Genomic DNA, 16,866 nt, shown 5'->3' on the forward strand with positions numbered 1-16,866 from the left:
ACTAAAAAAATAAATAAATAAAAAACACCCTAAAACACCCCTATTCCCTAATAAAACACACTAAAACACCCCTATTCCCTAACAAAACACACTAAAACACCCCTATTCCCTAACAAAACACACTAAAACACCCTATTCCCTAACAAAACACAAACACCCCTACACCTATTCCTAAAACACACTAAAACACACTAAAACACACTACCCTATTCCTAACAAAACACACTAAAACACACACTAAAAAACACCCCCTATTAAAACACACTAAAACACCCTATTCCTAATAAAACACACTAAAACACCCTTATTCCTAACAAAACACACTAAAACACCCTATTCCTAACAAAACACACTAAACACCCTATTCCTAACAAAACACACTAAACACCCTATTCCTAATAAAACACACTAAAACACCCTATTCCTAACAAAACACACTAAAACACCCTATTCCTAACAAAAACACTAAACACCCTAAATAAAACACACCACCCTTATTCCTAACAAAACACACTAAAACACCCCTATTCCCTAACAAAACACACTAAAACACCCCTATTCCCTAACAAAACACACTAAAACACCCTATTCCCTAACAAAACACACTAAAACACCCCTATTCCCTAACAAAACACACTAAAACACCCCTATTCCCTAACAAAACACACTAAAACACCCCTATTCCCTAACAAAACACACTAAAACACCCTTATTCCCTAACAAAACACACTAAAACACCCCTATTCCCTAACACACTAAAACACACTAAATATTCCTAACAAAACACACTAAAACACCCCTATTCCCTAACAAAACACACTAAAACACCCTAAGTCCCTGTTCACAGCTCTAAAACACTCCCACCTTGTATTCGCAGCTCAGTGTTACCAGTGCGCACTCCGTTTTACTGCTGTCAGTGTTTCTTCATGTACCTGCGGCCATATTTCTACGTCTTTCTGGGCACCATCGCGTCCACACTGGTCTACTTCAGGCTGGAGCGTCCCTCGGCTGTCAAGAAGCAGAGGGCAAGACGGCACTCCACTGTGGTCATACAGGTACTGAGGCAGGGCGGGACAAGACAGGGATGAGGTGGGGTAGGGGGAAGATGCACAAAACGCTTCAAAATGCACAGAAACATGCTTAGATTCTCAAGATTGCTGTAAAAAACATGCAAAACACCCCAAAATACACAAAAACGCAAAAAAAAAACACCCTTAAAATATATCCAAACACAAAACATCTTTAAAACATGCCAAAACTCTCCTAAATTGCACAGAAACATGCTTAGATTCTCCAGATTGCAGTAAAAAACACGCAAAATACACAAAAATGCAAAAAAAAACACCCTTAAAATACATCCAAACACAAAACATCTTTAAAACGCACCAAAACTCTCCTAAAACACACAAAATGCACAAACACACACACAAACATCCTTAAAACATCACAAAAACACCACAAAACAATCTTAAAACACATCAAAGCACACCCAAACACTCCTTTAACACTCAAAACACCCCCAAAAAAAACCACCCTTAAAAAATACAAAAAACACAGACATCCTTAAAACACACTCAAACACTCCAAAAACACCTTTAAACACACTCAAACACTTCAAAAACACCCTTAAAACACACATAAACACCCCAAAACATTTTTTCTTTCAAAATTGCAAAAACACCCTTAAACATACTCAAACACTTCAAAAACACCCTTAAAACACACACAAACACCTCAAAACATTTTTTCTTTCAAAACTAAAAATATATTTCTCTCTCTCTCTCTCTCTCTCTCTCTCTCTCTCTCTCTCTCTCTCTCTCTCTGTCTCTCTGTCTCTCTCTCCTTCCTTCCTTCTCTCCAAATACTTCTCTCTCTCTCTCTCTCTCTCTCTCTCTCTCTCTCTCTCTCTCTCTCTCTCTCTCTCTCCCTCCTCTCCCTCCCTCCCTCCCTCCCTCCCTCCCTCCCTCCCTCCCTCCCTACCACCACCACCACCACCACCACTACCACTACAAAAACAACAACAACACCCTTTCTACTACTACTACTACTACTACTACTACTACTACTACTCTGTGTGTCTCCGCAGGTGTTGTTTCTAGTGCTGGCCTTTATAGAGAACCTGGTACTGTTGGCTCTGGGGATTTGTGGTCTGGATGAAAAATATGACAGCACCTTCATCATCATCTCGGCCGTCCTGTGTGCCATTAGCTATCTTACTGGGGTTATTCTGCATGCTGTCTATTACAGGTAAGCCTCTAGGGAGTGATTGGCGGGGTGTGTGGTGTGTTTTAAGGGTTGTGAGATGTGTTTTGGGGGTGTTTAGGGTGTTTCTGTCCGCGAAAAACGCTCAAAAATGTTCCAAAATGCCCCAAAAACCATCAAAAACATGTCAAAACGACCCCAAAACACAGAAAAACATTGCAAAACACCCAAAATCCCCCAAAACACCCAAGAAACACCCCAAAATACCTCTAAACACCAAAAAACATCTAAAAACACCCCAAAAATACCCCAAAACCACCCCAAACACCACTCAAACACCACCCAAACACACCCCAAACCAAACCTAACCAAACCGAACCCCACAGCTGCTTTGGCCATCCGTGGGTGGACATAAATGGGCCATCCGTGCAGCGGGAACTGGACGAGGAAATGCTGGTGTTGTCGTACTAGCAACAGGGGAAGGTGTCCAATTTGTTTATTTATTCATTCATTTATTTATTTATTTATTTTTTTTTTCAAAGCTAACCCAACCATCCAAAACACCCATAACACACCTAACACACCTGAAACACCCATAAATACACCTTAAACACCCAAAACACACCCAAAACACTCAAAAATGCTCAAAACACACCAAAACATACCAAAACACCTAAAACACTCAAAACACTCAAAACACCCTAAACACACCTAAACACCCCAAAAAACTCAAAACACTCAAAACACCCAAAACACACAAAACACCCAGAAAACACTCAAAACACCCTAAAACACACCAAACATCCAAAAACACTCAAACACACAAAACACACCAAAACATACCAAAACACCCAAAATTACACAAAACTCTCAAAACACCCAAAACACACAAAACACCCCAAAAACACTCAAAACACTCTTAAAACACACCAAAAACACCCAAAAACACCAAAAACGCCGTAAAAAAATTTAAAAACATCCCAAAATGCCCTCAAAATACACCTAAAACAACCAAAACACCCAAACACACTGCAAACACACCCCAAACCAAACTTAACCTAGCCGAACCCCACAGCTGCTTTGGCCATCTGTGCAGCGGAACCTGGACGAGGGAACGCTGGTGTTGTCGTATTATTGAATGATCTATTTGTTCTAAAGCTAACCTAACCACCAAACTACATCCAAAACACCACTAAAACACTCAAAACACACAAAACCGCCAAAAAACATCCCAAAATGCCCCAAAACACACTAAAACACCCAAAACGCACAAAACCACCAAAAAACATCCCCAAAATGCCCCAAAAAACACACTAAAACACACCAAATACATCCCAAATCCTCCCCAAAGCATAAAAACACATGAAAAACACCCCAAAAATATACCAAAAACACCTAAAACATCCCAAACACCCAAAAACATCCCAAACACCCAAAAACATTCCAAAATGGCCCTAAAACACACCAAAACCACTAAAACATCTCAAAAACACCCAAAAACACCTAAAAACATCCCAAAAACATCCCAAAATTCCTCTAAAAAACACCAAACCCACTAAAACATCCAAAACACCTAAAAACATCCCAAAAACATTGCAAAATGGCTCTAAAACACATCAAAACCACTAAACATCTCAAAAACACCCAAAAACACCTATAAAACATCCCAAACACCCAAAAACATCCCAAAATGCCCCTAAAACACACCAAAACCACTAAAACATCTCAAAAACACCAAAAAACACCTAAAACATCCTAAAACATCCCAAAATTCCTCTAAAAAACACCAAACCCACTAAAACATCCAAAAACACCTAAAACATCCAAAACATTGCAAAAAAAAACACATTAAACCACTAAAACATCTGAAAAACATCCAAAAACACCCCAAAACACCTAAAAACATCCCAAACACCCAAAAACATCCCAAAATGCCCCTAAAACACACCAAAACCACTAAAACATCTCAAAAACACCAAAAAACATCTAAAAACATCTATAAACATCCCAAAATGCCCCTAAAACATACCAAAACCACTAAAACATCTCAAAACACCTAAAAACATCCCAAAAACATTGCAAAATGGCTCTAAAACACATCAAAACCACTAAAACATCTGAAAAACATCCAAAACACCCAAAACACCTAAAACATCCCAAACACCCAAAACATCCCAAAATGCCCTAAACACACCAAAACCACTAAACATCTCAAAACACCAAAAAACATCTAAAACATCTATAAACATCCCAAAATGCCCTAAAACACACCAAAACCACTAAACATCTCAAAACACCTAAAACATCCCAAAACATTGCAAAATCAAACACATCAAAACCACTAAAACATCTGAAAACATCCAAAAACACCCAAAACACCTAAAACATCCCAAACACCCAAAACATCCCAAAATGCCCTAAAACACACCAAACCACTAATACATCTCAAAACACCAAAACATCTAAAACACCTAAAACATCCCAAAACATCCCAAATGGCCCTAAAACACACCAAAACCCCTAAAACATCTCAAAACACCTAAAACATCCCAAAACATCCCAAAATGCCCCTAAAACACACCAAACCCACTAAAACATCCCAAAAACACCTAAAAACATCCCAAAATGCCCCTAAAACACACCAAAACACTAAAACATCCCAAACACCTAAAACACCCAAAATGCCCTAAACACACCAAACCACTAAAACATCTAAAAACATCCCAAAATGCCCCAAAAACACACCAAACCCACTAAAACATCCCCAAAAACACCTAAAAACACCTAAAACATCCCAAAAACATCATAAAACACCCAAAACCCACCAAAAAACATCCAAAAACACCAAAAAACACCAAAACACCCATAAAACACCCCAAACACCACCCAAACCTAACCACTAACCAAACTGAACCCCACAGCTGCTTTGGCCATCCGTGGGTGGACATAAATGGGCCATCCGTGCACCGAGACCTGGACGAGGGAACGCTGGTGTTGTCGTACTACCAGCAGGGGAAGGTGTCCAAGTGGGCCATCAACTCTTGCTGCAATATTGAACACCACACGGAGATGCCCACAGACCTGATGCCTGGGTTCATACTGGGAAAGGATGTCACCAGAAACAGGGAGGTGGACTGGGACAACCTTTAGAGACACTTCGGAAGGTTCTGTATGGTTTCGGAAGGTTTTGGGGGCATTTTGGAAGGTTTCAGAAGCTTTTGGAACATTTGAGAAGGTTTCAGAAGTCTTTGGGACATTGTGAAGCCTTTTTTAGAGGTTCCAGAAGCCTTTTTGGGATATTTCAGAAGGTTTTGGAAGCTTTTTGGGACAATTTGGCTGGTTTCAGAAGCTTTTGGGACATTTTGGAAGGTTTTGGGGCATTTCGGAAGGTTTCAGAAGCCTTTTGGGACATATTGGAAGGTTTTGAAAGCTTTTGGGACATTTTCCAAGGTTTCAAGAGCTTTTTGGGACAATTTGTGAGGTTTTGAAAGCTTATTGGAAGGTTTCAGAAGCCTTTTAGAATGTGATGAAAGTTTATTGGGACATTTTTGGAAGCCTTCGGAACATTTTAAAACCTTGTGGGGCATTCTGGAACCTCTTGGAACCTGTAGGAACCCTGTGGAGGACTTGTAAAGGATGCAGATCACTTGTAGAAGGATTGAAGGATTTGTAGAAGGCTTGACTAACTTGTAGAAGACCTGGCTAACTTGTAGAAGGGCTGAACAACTTGTAGAAGGAATAGGGGACTTGTAGAGAGTATGTGGGATTTCTAGAGAGCCTGTGGGACTTGTAAAGGGCCTGGTTAACTTGTAGAAAGGCTCGGTTAATAAAAAACGACCTTGTTGAATTGGGAAAGGCCAGAGGGACTTGTAGAATGGCTGAACGACTTGTAGAAGTGCTAAAAGATCTGTGAAGGGGGCTTGTTGACTCCTGGAGGCTTTGGTTAACTTAAAAAGACCTTGATAACTTGTAGAAGGGGCTGAGGGACTTGTAGAAGACCTTGGTGACTTGTAGAAGGGTTGGGTCACTTGTAGAAGACCTGGTTGACTTGAGAAGACCCTGTTTAGACAATAGAACAACAAAGGGCTCTGGTTAGCCTGTAGGAGCACTGTATAACTTGTAGGGAGGCTTGAAAGAGTGTTGTTTCAAGGCTGCTAGTAACTTGAAGGCCCTAAATTTGCCTGTAGAAGGTCTGAGGGTAGTGTAAAAGGCCCTAGTTAACTTCTAAAGGCCCCTAATTTGTTTATAGAAAGTTTAGGGGTGGTGTGAAGGCCCTGAAACTGAAAAAAGATGTAAAAAGGCCCTAAATTTGCCTGTAGAAGGTCTGAGGGTAGTGTAAAAGGCCCTTGTTAACTTCTAAAGCCCTAATCTGTCTGTAGAAGGTTTAGGGGTGCTGTGAATGCCCTGACGCTCTGAGAAATGTTTAAAAGGCCCTAGTTATCTTCAAAAGGCCTTATTTTATGTGTAGAAGGTCTGAGAAAGGAGAAAAATGCCCTAGTTAACTTCTAGAGGCCCCTAATTTGTTTATAGAAAATTTAGGGGTGCTGTGAAGACCCTGAAGCTGTGAGAAAAGGTGTAAACGGCCCTAGTTAATGTATAAAGGCCCTGAATTTGTATGTAGAAGGTCTGAGGGTAGTGTAAAGACCCTAGTTAATGCCTAGATGCCCTAATTTTGTCGTAAAAGGTCAGGAAAAGATGTGAGAGGCCTTAGTTATCTTTAAAAGGCCCTATTTTGCTTGTAGAAGGCCAGTGGGAAGTGTAAAAGGCCCTAGTTAAATTATAAAGGCCCTAATCTGTCTATAGAAGGTTTAAGGGTGTTGTGAAGGCCCTGATTAATATCTAAAAGGCCCTAAATTATCTATAGAAGATCAGGGAAAGGTTTAAAAGGCTCTAGATATCTTCAAAAGGCCCTAAATGTATCTATAGAAGGCTTAGGGGTGTTGTGAAGGCCTTGATTAATGTCGAAAAGGCCCTAAATTATCTATAGGTCAAGGAAAGGTTTAAAAGGCCCTAGTTATCTTCAAAAGGTCTGGAGAAAACTGTAAAAGGCCTGCATAATGTCTAAAAACGTCCCAATTAATGTTTAAAGGCCCTAATATGTCTATAGAAGGTATGAAAGGCCCTGGGTGATGTCTGAAGGCCTTTAGTAATGCCAAAACACTTTAATTTGTATGTAAAAGGCCTGCATAATGTCTATAAACGTCCCAATTAATGTTTAAAGGCCCCAGCTTTGTCTATAGAAAGGTTAGGGAAGATATGAAGGCCCTTATTGATGTCTAAAGGCCCTAAATTGTCTAAAAGGTCAGGGAACAGTGTAGATGGCCCTAGTTAATGTCTAAAGGCCTTGAATTGTCTATAGAAATTCAGGGAAAGGTGTAAAAGGCTCTTATTGATGTCTAAAAGGCCCTAAATTCTCTGTAGAAGCTCAGGGAAATATGTAATTCTCTGTAGAAGGTCAAGAAAAAGGTGTAAAAGGCCCTAGATTGTGTATAGAAGGTCAGGGAACAGTGTAAATGGCCCTAAATTCCCTATAGAAGGTCAGGGAACAGTGTAAAAGGCTCTAGTCAATGTCTAAAGGCCCTCATCTGTCTGTAGAAGCTCTTGGGGGGGTGTGAACGGCCCTGGTTTAAGAGATGTAGGCTGGTGTTCACTGGTGTGTTCAGAATGTGCCATCATACTCATCTGTGACTCAAGAAGCTGGTGTGCTGGGTGTGTGTGTGTGTGTGTGAGAGAGAGAGAGAGTGTGAGAGAGAGTGAGAGAGAGAGAGAGAGAGAGAGTGTAAGTGAGAGAGAGAGAGAGAGATTGTGTGTGTTTTGATGTTATGAAAGAATGATTGCTATTACTACTACTACTACTACTGCTACTACTGCTATTACTACTATTACTACTACTGCTACTACTACTACTACTACTACTACTAACACCACCACCACCACAGCCACAGCCACAGCATAACCTCGTCTAGTCAGCAAGGCAGAAGACTGTAACTTAATCTAACTTAACCTAATGTAACTTAGAGAGATTACACCGAACTTTACTTAAACTTATTGAAAGGCAACTTAACCTAACCTAACCTAACCCTCCTAACTCTCCTAACTTATCTAAACCTCTCCTAACTTACCCAAACCCCTCCTAACCTAACCTAACCTCTCCTAACTTATGTAAACCTCTCCTAACCTAACCTAACCTCTCCTAACTTAACCAAACCTACCTTAAACCTCTCCTAACTTATCCAAACCTCTCCTAACTTAACCAAACCTACCTTAAACCTCTCCTAACTTATCCAAACCTCTCCTAACTTAACCAAACCTACCTTAAACCTCTCCTAACTTATCCAAACCTCTCCTAACTTAACCAAACCTACCTTAAACCTCTCCTAACTTATCCAAACCTCTCCTAACCCAACCAAACCTACCTTAAACCTCTCCTAACTTATCCAAACCTCTCCTAACTTAACCAAACCTACCTTAAACCTCTCCTAACTTATCCAAACCTCTCCTAACTTAACCAAACCTACCTTAAACCTCTCCTCACCTAACTTAACCTAATGTACCTTAAAAATTCTCCTAACTTCTGTACCCTGCTCCTAACTTAACCTAACCTTCCTAAACCTCTCCTAACCTAAGTTAACCCTACCTTAAACCTCTCCTAACTTACCTAAATCTTCCTAACTTAATGAAATGTACCTTAAAACTTTCCTAACTTCACCTAAATTAACCTAACCTACCTAAAACCTCTCCTAACTATCCTTAAACCTTCCTAACTAACCTAACTTCCCTAACTTCCCTAACCTAAAAACCTCCTCCTAACTAACCTTAAACCTTCCTAACTTCACCTAACCTACCTAAAACCTCTCCTAACTAACCTTAAACCTTCCTAACTTCACCTAACCTTCCTAAAACTTCTAACTTCACCTAACCTACCTAAAACCTCTCCTAACTAACCTTAAACCTTCCTAACTTCACCTAACCTACCTAAAACCTTCTCCTAACTTCACCTAACCTACCTAAAACCTCTCCTAACTAACCTTAAACCTTCCTAACTTCACCTAACCTTCCTAAAACCTCTCCTAACTTGCCTTAAATCTTCCTAACTTCACCTAACCTTCCTAAAACTTCTCCTAACTAACCTTAAACCTCCCTAACTTCACCTAACCTACCTAAAACCTCTCCTAACTTCACCTAACCTACCTTAAACCTCTCCTAACTTCACCTAACCTACCTTAAACCTCTCCTAACTAACCTTAAACCTCCCTAACTTCACCTAACCTTCCTAAAACCTCTCCTAACTTGCCTTAAATCTTCCTAACTTCACCTAACCTATCTAAAACCCCTCCTAACTAACCTTAAACCTTCCTAACTTCACCTAACCTACCTAAAACCTCTCCTAACTAACCTTAAACCTTCCTAACTTCACCTAACCTACCTAAAACCTCTCCTAACTTCACCTAACCTACCTAAAACCTCTCCTAACTTGCCTAAAACCCTCCTAACTTCACCTAACCTTCCTAAAACCTCTCCTAACTTCACCTAACCTACCTAAAACTTCTCCTAACTTCATCTAACCTACCTTAAACCTCTCCTAACTAACCTTAAACCCCTCCTAACTTCACCTAACCTTCCTAAAACCTCTCCTAACTTCACCTAATCTCTCCTAACCTAACCTAACCTAACCTAACCTAACCTAGCCTAACCTCACCAGACTTAACATGTTCAAACGTACACACACAGCAGTGCTTACAAATGCTGTGTGTGTTTGGATTCTGGAGTCACAAACATTGATGTCTCTACACAAACACACTCTAAACGCCCCAAAACGCACAAAAAAACACCTTGAAATACTCCCAATTGCACAAGTAACATTCAAAACGCCCCAAAACATCACAAACACATCCAAACAGCACACTCAAAATACAAAAAACATCCCAAAACACACTAAACACACCCAAAACATCCAAAACACACTCAGACACATCCAAATACACCCAAACACCCCAAAATTCACCCAAAACATCTAATATATATACACCCCAAAACACCAAAAACACAAAATACAAAAAACACCACAAAAACACCCCAAACACCACTCAAACACCCCGAAAACATCACAAAACACCCAAACACCACAAAACACCACAAAACATACATAAACACCCCAAAAACACCACAAAACACCCCAAACACCACTCAAACACTACAAAAACACCACAAACACCACTCAAACACAACAAAAACACCACAAAACATACATAAACACCCCAAAAACACCACAAAACACCACAAAACACCCCAAACACCACTCAAACACCCCCAAACGCACCCAATTTTTCCAAACACTCCTTTCTCTAACTTCCATACACACAATGGGAAGGGAAGAGAAAAAAAACGCACACAGATTTGAGAAGTGTACATAGAAGTGTAAGTGTGTGTGTGTGTGTGCGTGTGTGTGTGTTTTTAGGACTCTGGCTCATGTGCGTTTGTTTTTGTATACGCACGTGTGTGTATGTACGCATATGTAGATTTGATGGATAGGTGTGTGTGTGTGTGTGTGTGTGTGTGTGTGTGTGTGTGTGTGTGTGTGTGTGTGTGTGTGTGTGTGTGTGTGTGTGTGTTTGTCTGTCTGTCTGTCGCTTACTATATGATTCCAAATAGTCAGGTTTAATTTAACTACTACTACTACTACTATTTTTGCATGTGTGTGTGTGTGTGTTTGTTTTGGCAATATATTGTGTTCCGTTTTTTTAATATACAAAAAAAAACGCAGCTAATTTTAAGTTCCTGTTTCAATTTTATAAAGTTACTTAAAGCGAGTGTTTTTTTCCTGGCTGGTTACATAAATACTTAACAAACGCGTACTTAAGTGTGTTTGTGCGTTTGTATGTGTGTGTGTGTGTGTGTGGTAGTGATTCTGTGTGTGTGTGCGTGTGTGTTTTTGTTTTTTCTAGTCAAACGTCGACTGAATCTAGTCCGTCTGTGAATACAAACGTGAATAAAACGCAAACGACAAAACAAACGTAACAGTGCAATCAGAGGAGCTGTCTGTGTTTGGATATTAGGAAGTGTTTAGAAAAGCAGAGAGAGGGGGGAGAAAGCGGAGAAATGGAGTGGTGTTTGAATCGTACTTGGTGTTTGGGTGACAATTAAGCGCTTTTTATTATTATTATTATTATTATTTATTTATTTTTCCAAACGTGCGTGTGTGTAATGTTCTTTTATGTATAACACACACACACTAACACACACACACACACACACACACACGTCTAGAGCAGAACAAACGTGAAAGGTGTTTAGAAGCGTTTTAAAGTGACAAGGCACACTCAGTAACGCTTAGAATTTAGGTATGCGTTTGTTTTTGCTAGTGTGTGTGTGTGTGTGTGTGTTGGCAGCTTGTTACGGAGACACACACATGCTGGATAAGAGTGTGTGTGTGTGTGCGTTTGTTTTTGCTGCTTGTGTGTGTGTGTGTGTGTGTGTGTGTGTGTGTGTGTGTGTGTGTGTGTGTGTGTGTGTGAGGGGGCCAGGCACACAGTAGTCAGGTATAGGTGTGTTTGTGTATATGTGTGTGTGTGTGTGTGTGTGTGTGTGTGTGTGTGTGTGTGTTTCAGATGTGTAGTGTTTGTTAGTGTAGCTTTGCCCTGTTTGGTCAGTCAGCAGGTTTGGAAATGGTGGAGTGGTGTTTTATTGGTGTTTTTTTCATTATTCATTTATTTTTATTTGTTTTATTAAATTTTAAAAGCCCTAAATCACCCCAAACATCTTAAAACATCCCAAACACCCTCAAAACACCCCAAACACTCTTAAAACACCCCAAGCACCCTTAAAATACACAAAACGCCATTAAAACACCCTGAAACACCCTCAAAACACAAAACACCCTTAAAACACCCCAAACACCCTTAAAACACCCTTTAAACATACAACACACCCCAAACATTAAAAAAACCACCCTCAAAACACACAAAACACCCTTAAAAAAAAAACACCCTAAAAACACTCCAAACACCCTTAAAACACTCCAAACACACTTAAAACACCCCAAAACAGCCTCAAAACCCCAAAACACCTCAAAACACCCAAAACACCTCAAACACTCAAAACACCCTCAAAACACCCCAAAACACACCGAAACACCCTCAAAACACCCCAAACACCCTTAAAACCCCCGAAACACCCTTAAAACACCCCAAACACCCTTAAAAACCCCCTTAAAACCCCTTAAGATCACCAAAAGGTCACCACTCCACCATGTAGTCAGGGGGCGCCCCACACCACTTGCTAGTCACCACACGACTCGTGACACACCAGGCACCGCTGACCTGGTGACCCCTCGACCTTGTGACCTTGGGGGGGCGGGGGGGAGAGGAGGCCATTACTAAGAAAGGTCATTTGAGTTTTTTTTTTTTGTTTTGTTTGATTCTCTATTTTTTTGACCTTCGTGACCTTTTTGTGACCTCAACCCCTCGACCTTGTGACCTTGGGAGGGGGGGGCGTTACTAAGAAAGGTCATTTATTATTTTGATTGATTCTCTATTTTTTTACCTTCGTGACCTTTTTGTGACCTCAACCCCACGACCTTGTGACCTTGGGAGGGCGCTTACTAAGAAAGGTCATTTATTATTTTGATTGATTCTCTATTTTTTGACCTTCGTGACCTTTTTGTGACCTCAACCCCTCGACCTTGTGACCTTGGGGGGGAGAGGGGGGGGCGTTACTAAGAAAGGTCATTTATTATTTTGATTGATTCTCTATTTTTTTTACCTTCGTGACCTTTTTGTGACCTCACCCCCATGACCTTGTGACCTTGGGGAGAGGGGGAGAGGGGTGTTACTAAGAAAGGTCATTTGAGGTTTTATTTATTTTTTTTTTGTTTGATTTCTAGTTTTTTTGACCGTGACCTTTTTTGACCTCACCCCACGACCTTGTGACCTTGGGAGGGCGAGAGGAGAGGGGTGTTACTAAGAAAGGTCATTTGAGGTTTTATCTATTTATTTTGTTTGTTTGATTCGTGACCTTTTTTTGACCTTCGTGACCTTTTTTGACCTTTGGGGATGTGGGGAGGAGGGGGAGAGGTGGTTGTAAAGAAGGTCATTTGATTTTTTTTTTCGTGGTTTTGTTGTTTTTCTGTTTGTTTTTTTTATTTTCATTGTTTGTTTGTGTGACCTTTGTGACCTTAAGGGGAGGGGAGGCGTGTTTAGAGAGGTCATTTGAGGTTTTTTTGGGGGGGATGTTTTGATGTTTTAATTTTTCTCTGTGTTTGTTTTGATGTTTTTATTTTTCTCTGTTTTGATGTTTTTTTGTTTGTTTTGATTTTTTTTTTTCTGTTTGTTTTGATGTTTTTTTTTTTTGTTTGTTTGTTTTGATGTTTTTTTTTTTCTGTGTGTTTTTTTCCTCTGTTTTGATGTTTTTTTGTGTGTTTGTTTTGATGTTTTTTTTCTGTTTGTTTTGATGTTTTTTTTTGTGTGTTTGTTTTGATGTTTTTTTTGTGTTTGTTTTGATGTTTTTATTTTTCTCTCTGTTTGTTTTGATGTTTTTTGTTTTTGTGTGTGTGTGTGTTTGTTTGTTTACTAAAATCTACCTAAATTATTATTATTATTATTATTATTATTATTATTATTATTATTATTATTTCATCATCTAATTTCTCTTATAATTCATCATTTTTCATCTAATTCAGACTCTCAATTGACTCTTCCTTATTTTTATTTTATTAGGGTTTCTCAATTAACTTACTAATTCAGACTCTCAATTGACTCTTCTTTATTTTTTATTTTTTCATTATCTCAGTTTTTTTTTCAATTTCTTCATTATTTTCTACATTTATTTATTATTATTATTATTTACGTTTATTTCATCACGTCATTATTTCTCCATCAATTCACCAGTATTTACATTATTCAAAGCCTTATTTAAACTCTCAATTGACTGTTTTAACTTTTTTTTTTCTCTATGCATTAAATAATTTCGTATATTTCTCTATTAATTCATAAATATTCACAAATTTTAAGTGTTCAGTTGATATATTTACTCACTTAAACTCTCAATTGACTGTTTTAACTTTTTTTTTCAGTCTATGCATTTAATTATTTCGTATATTTCTCTATTAATTCATAAATATTCACAAATTTTAAGTGCTCAATTGATATATTTACTCAAACTCTCAATTGACTATTTTAACTTTTTTTTTTCTCTATGCATTAAATTATTTCGTATATTTCTGTATTAATTCATAAATATTCACAAATTTTAAACACACAAATTAACTTCCCCATTTAAACTCTCAATTAACTATAACAATTTATTTCCAACCACTTCACAATTTCGTATATTTTATCCATAGTCACAAATTTTAAACATACAATTGACTTCTATCGCCATTTCAACACTCAATTGACTCTTAAGACGTAAACAAACATGGCCGCCACTCCTCAGAACCGCCTCCTCTTACTTATTTCGACTCAATAATGACACAAACAGAAGCTTTTTGCAATAATAGTGACTCGGAAAGCTGGCAACGTGTAGCATCAATATGGGGGGACTTTCAGAACCTACCACTAGATGTCTCTCTCTTAAATATTCGCTTTTTTTTAAATATTACGGTGTTTTTTCTTGTTTTTTTTTGTGATATGTGGGAATTTCTGTGTTTTTGGGTGTTTTAAAGGTGTTTTGGGGGTTTTCAGGGTTCTAGTTGAAGTTATTTGGGTTTTTCAGGGTTCTAGTGGAAGTTAATGGGGTTTTCAGGGTTCTAGTGGAAGTTATTTGGGTTTTTCAGGGTTCTAGTGGAAGTTATTGGGTTTTCAGGGTTCTAGTTAAAGATATTAGGGTTTTCAGGGTTCTAGTTAAAGATATTTGGGTTTTCAGGGTTCTAGTTAAAGATATTATGGTTTTTCAGGGTTCTAGTGGAAGTTTTGGGTGTTTCTCAGGGTTCTATAATTAAAACGGGCTGTAAAGTATTTTAAGGGCATTTTTTTTAGGTTTCAACAAGACTTACGTACAGAAAAACATTGCACAAACATTTATAACGAAAAAGAAAACGATTTAATAGAGAGACAGACAGACAGACAGACACAGAGAGAGAGAGAGAGAAAATAAATTAATGAAGGATATTTTTATTTAAACATGTGGAAAATAAATTAATGAAGGATATTTTGATTTAAACGGAGAAAATAAATTAATTAAGGATATTTTTATTTAAACGGAGAAAATAAATTAATGAAGGATATTTTTATTTAAACGGAGAAAATAATTTAGTGAAGGGTATTTTGAAAGTCCCTCCAGAAGACAAGATCAAGATTTAAGATCAGCCGGCGTCCGTTCCAAATAGACGATCAAATGTGACAATCTCTCGTCTATGTGATGTTTTACTAAGTGTATCTGATTCTTGCCGCTTTGAAATTAAATAATATAATAACAAGTGTAAATATTAGATGAAAGGAATGTACGTGTGTGTGTGTGTGTGTGTACGTGTACGTGTGTGTGTGTACGTACGTGTGTTCTTTCTTTATGGTACGTAGCGTGTAAGTTGTAAAGTTGTAAGTTTGGAATCGCTCACTTAAGTCAACAGAACTCGGAAGTTAAAAGTGTGTTTAATTATCCTCTTCTGTATTAGTAGTAGTAGTAGTAGTAGTAGTAGTAGTAGTAGTAGTAGTAGTAGTAGTAGTAGTAGTAGTTGTAGTATACTAAGACCCATCCGTACCTCCCCATAGGGCGTTGGCCATGTGTGCCGTGAGACTATGCCAAATCTTCAATAAAAACAAACTTCTCTGTCCTGTAGTCATAGCATTATCAAAAAACTGTCAGAACATTGAGAAACCTTAATGAAGTGTTAGATGATATCAATAATTGTCATATACGAAAATAAATTAATCTAGTTCATATACATGGACGGTGATGTGTCATATCAGGTCAGGCGACGCTGCCACTCACGACCCAGGTGGAATTTCCCGTGGAGGTTGGGGGTGAGTCAGGTCGCCATGCACGTGTCGCTTCACTTCATCTCTGGTCACCACCATGGAAGGACCCCCTGACGCTTCCCCTTCATACACTGTCTTGTGCAGCCAGACCAAGGCATTCACCACCATGGAAGGACCCCCTGACGCTTCCCCTTCATACACTGTCTTGTGCAGCCAGACCAAGACATTCACCACCATGGAAGGACCCCTGACGCTTCCCCTTCATACACTGTCTTGTGCAGCCAGACCAAGGCATTCACCACCATGGAAGGACCCCTGACGCTTCCCTTCATACACTGTCTTGTGCAGCCAGACCAAGACATTCACCACCATGGAAGGACCCCTGACGCTTCCCTTCATACACTGTCTTGTGCAGCCAGACCAAGGCATTCACCACCATGGAAGGACCCCCTGACGCTTCCCCTTCATACACTGTCTTGTGCAGCCAGACCAAGACATTCACCACCATGGAAGGACCCCCTGACGCTTCCCCTTCATACACTGTCTTGTGCAGCCAGACCAAGGCATTCACCACCATGGAAGGACCCCCTGACGCTTCCCTTCATACACTGTCTTGTGCAGCCAGACCAAGACATTCACCACCATGGAAGGACCCCTGACGCTTCCTTCATACACTGTCTTGTGCAGCCAGACCAAGGCATTCACCACCATGGAAGGACCCCTGACGCTTCCCTTCATACACTGTCTTGTG

The 16,866-nt window shown here is 39.3% G+C and overlaps 1 protein-coding gene across 6 annotated transcripts in view; it reads left to right on the top strand.

Annotated features, from left to right (window-relative positions):
• The window catches only part of LOC123502158, a 42,925-nt gene extending 36,451 nt beyond the window's left edge, over positions 1 to 6,474 (top strand). For 5 of the 6 annotated variants that reach the window (XM_045251424.1, XM_045251389.1, XM_045251395.1 and 2 more), the window contains 3 exons: positions 878 to 1,055; positions 2,087 to 2,247; positions 5,124 to 6,474. In XM_045251424.1, coding sequence (XP_045107359.1) covers positions 878 to 1,055; positions 2,087 to 2,247; positions 5,124 to 5,352 — 568 coding nt within the window. In that variant the 3' untranslated portion in view covers positions 5,353 to 6,474. Of the gene's footprint in view, positions 1 to 877; positions 1,056 to 2,086; positions 2,248 to 2,588; positions 2,686 to 5,123 lie in introns of all 6 variants that reach the window. The other variant, XM_045251402.1, reaches the window with a different exon arrangement.
• Positions 6,475 to 16,866: the final 10,392 nt, after the last annotated feature.

This window comes from Portunus trituberculatus, chromosome 2 (genome assembly GCF_017591435.1).
Source record: "Portunus trituberculatus isolate SZX2019 chromosome 2, ASM1759143v1, whole genome shotgun sequence".
In the NCBI taxonomy this organism is placed as follows: Eukaryota; Metazoa; Arthropoda; class Malacostraca; order Decapoda; family Portunidae; genus Portunus; species Portunus trituberculatus.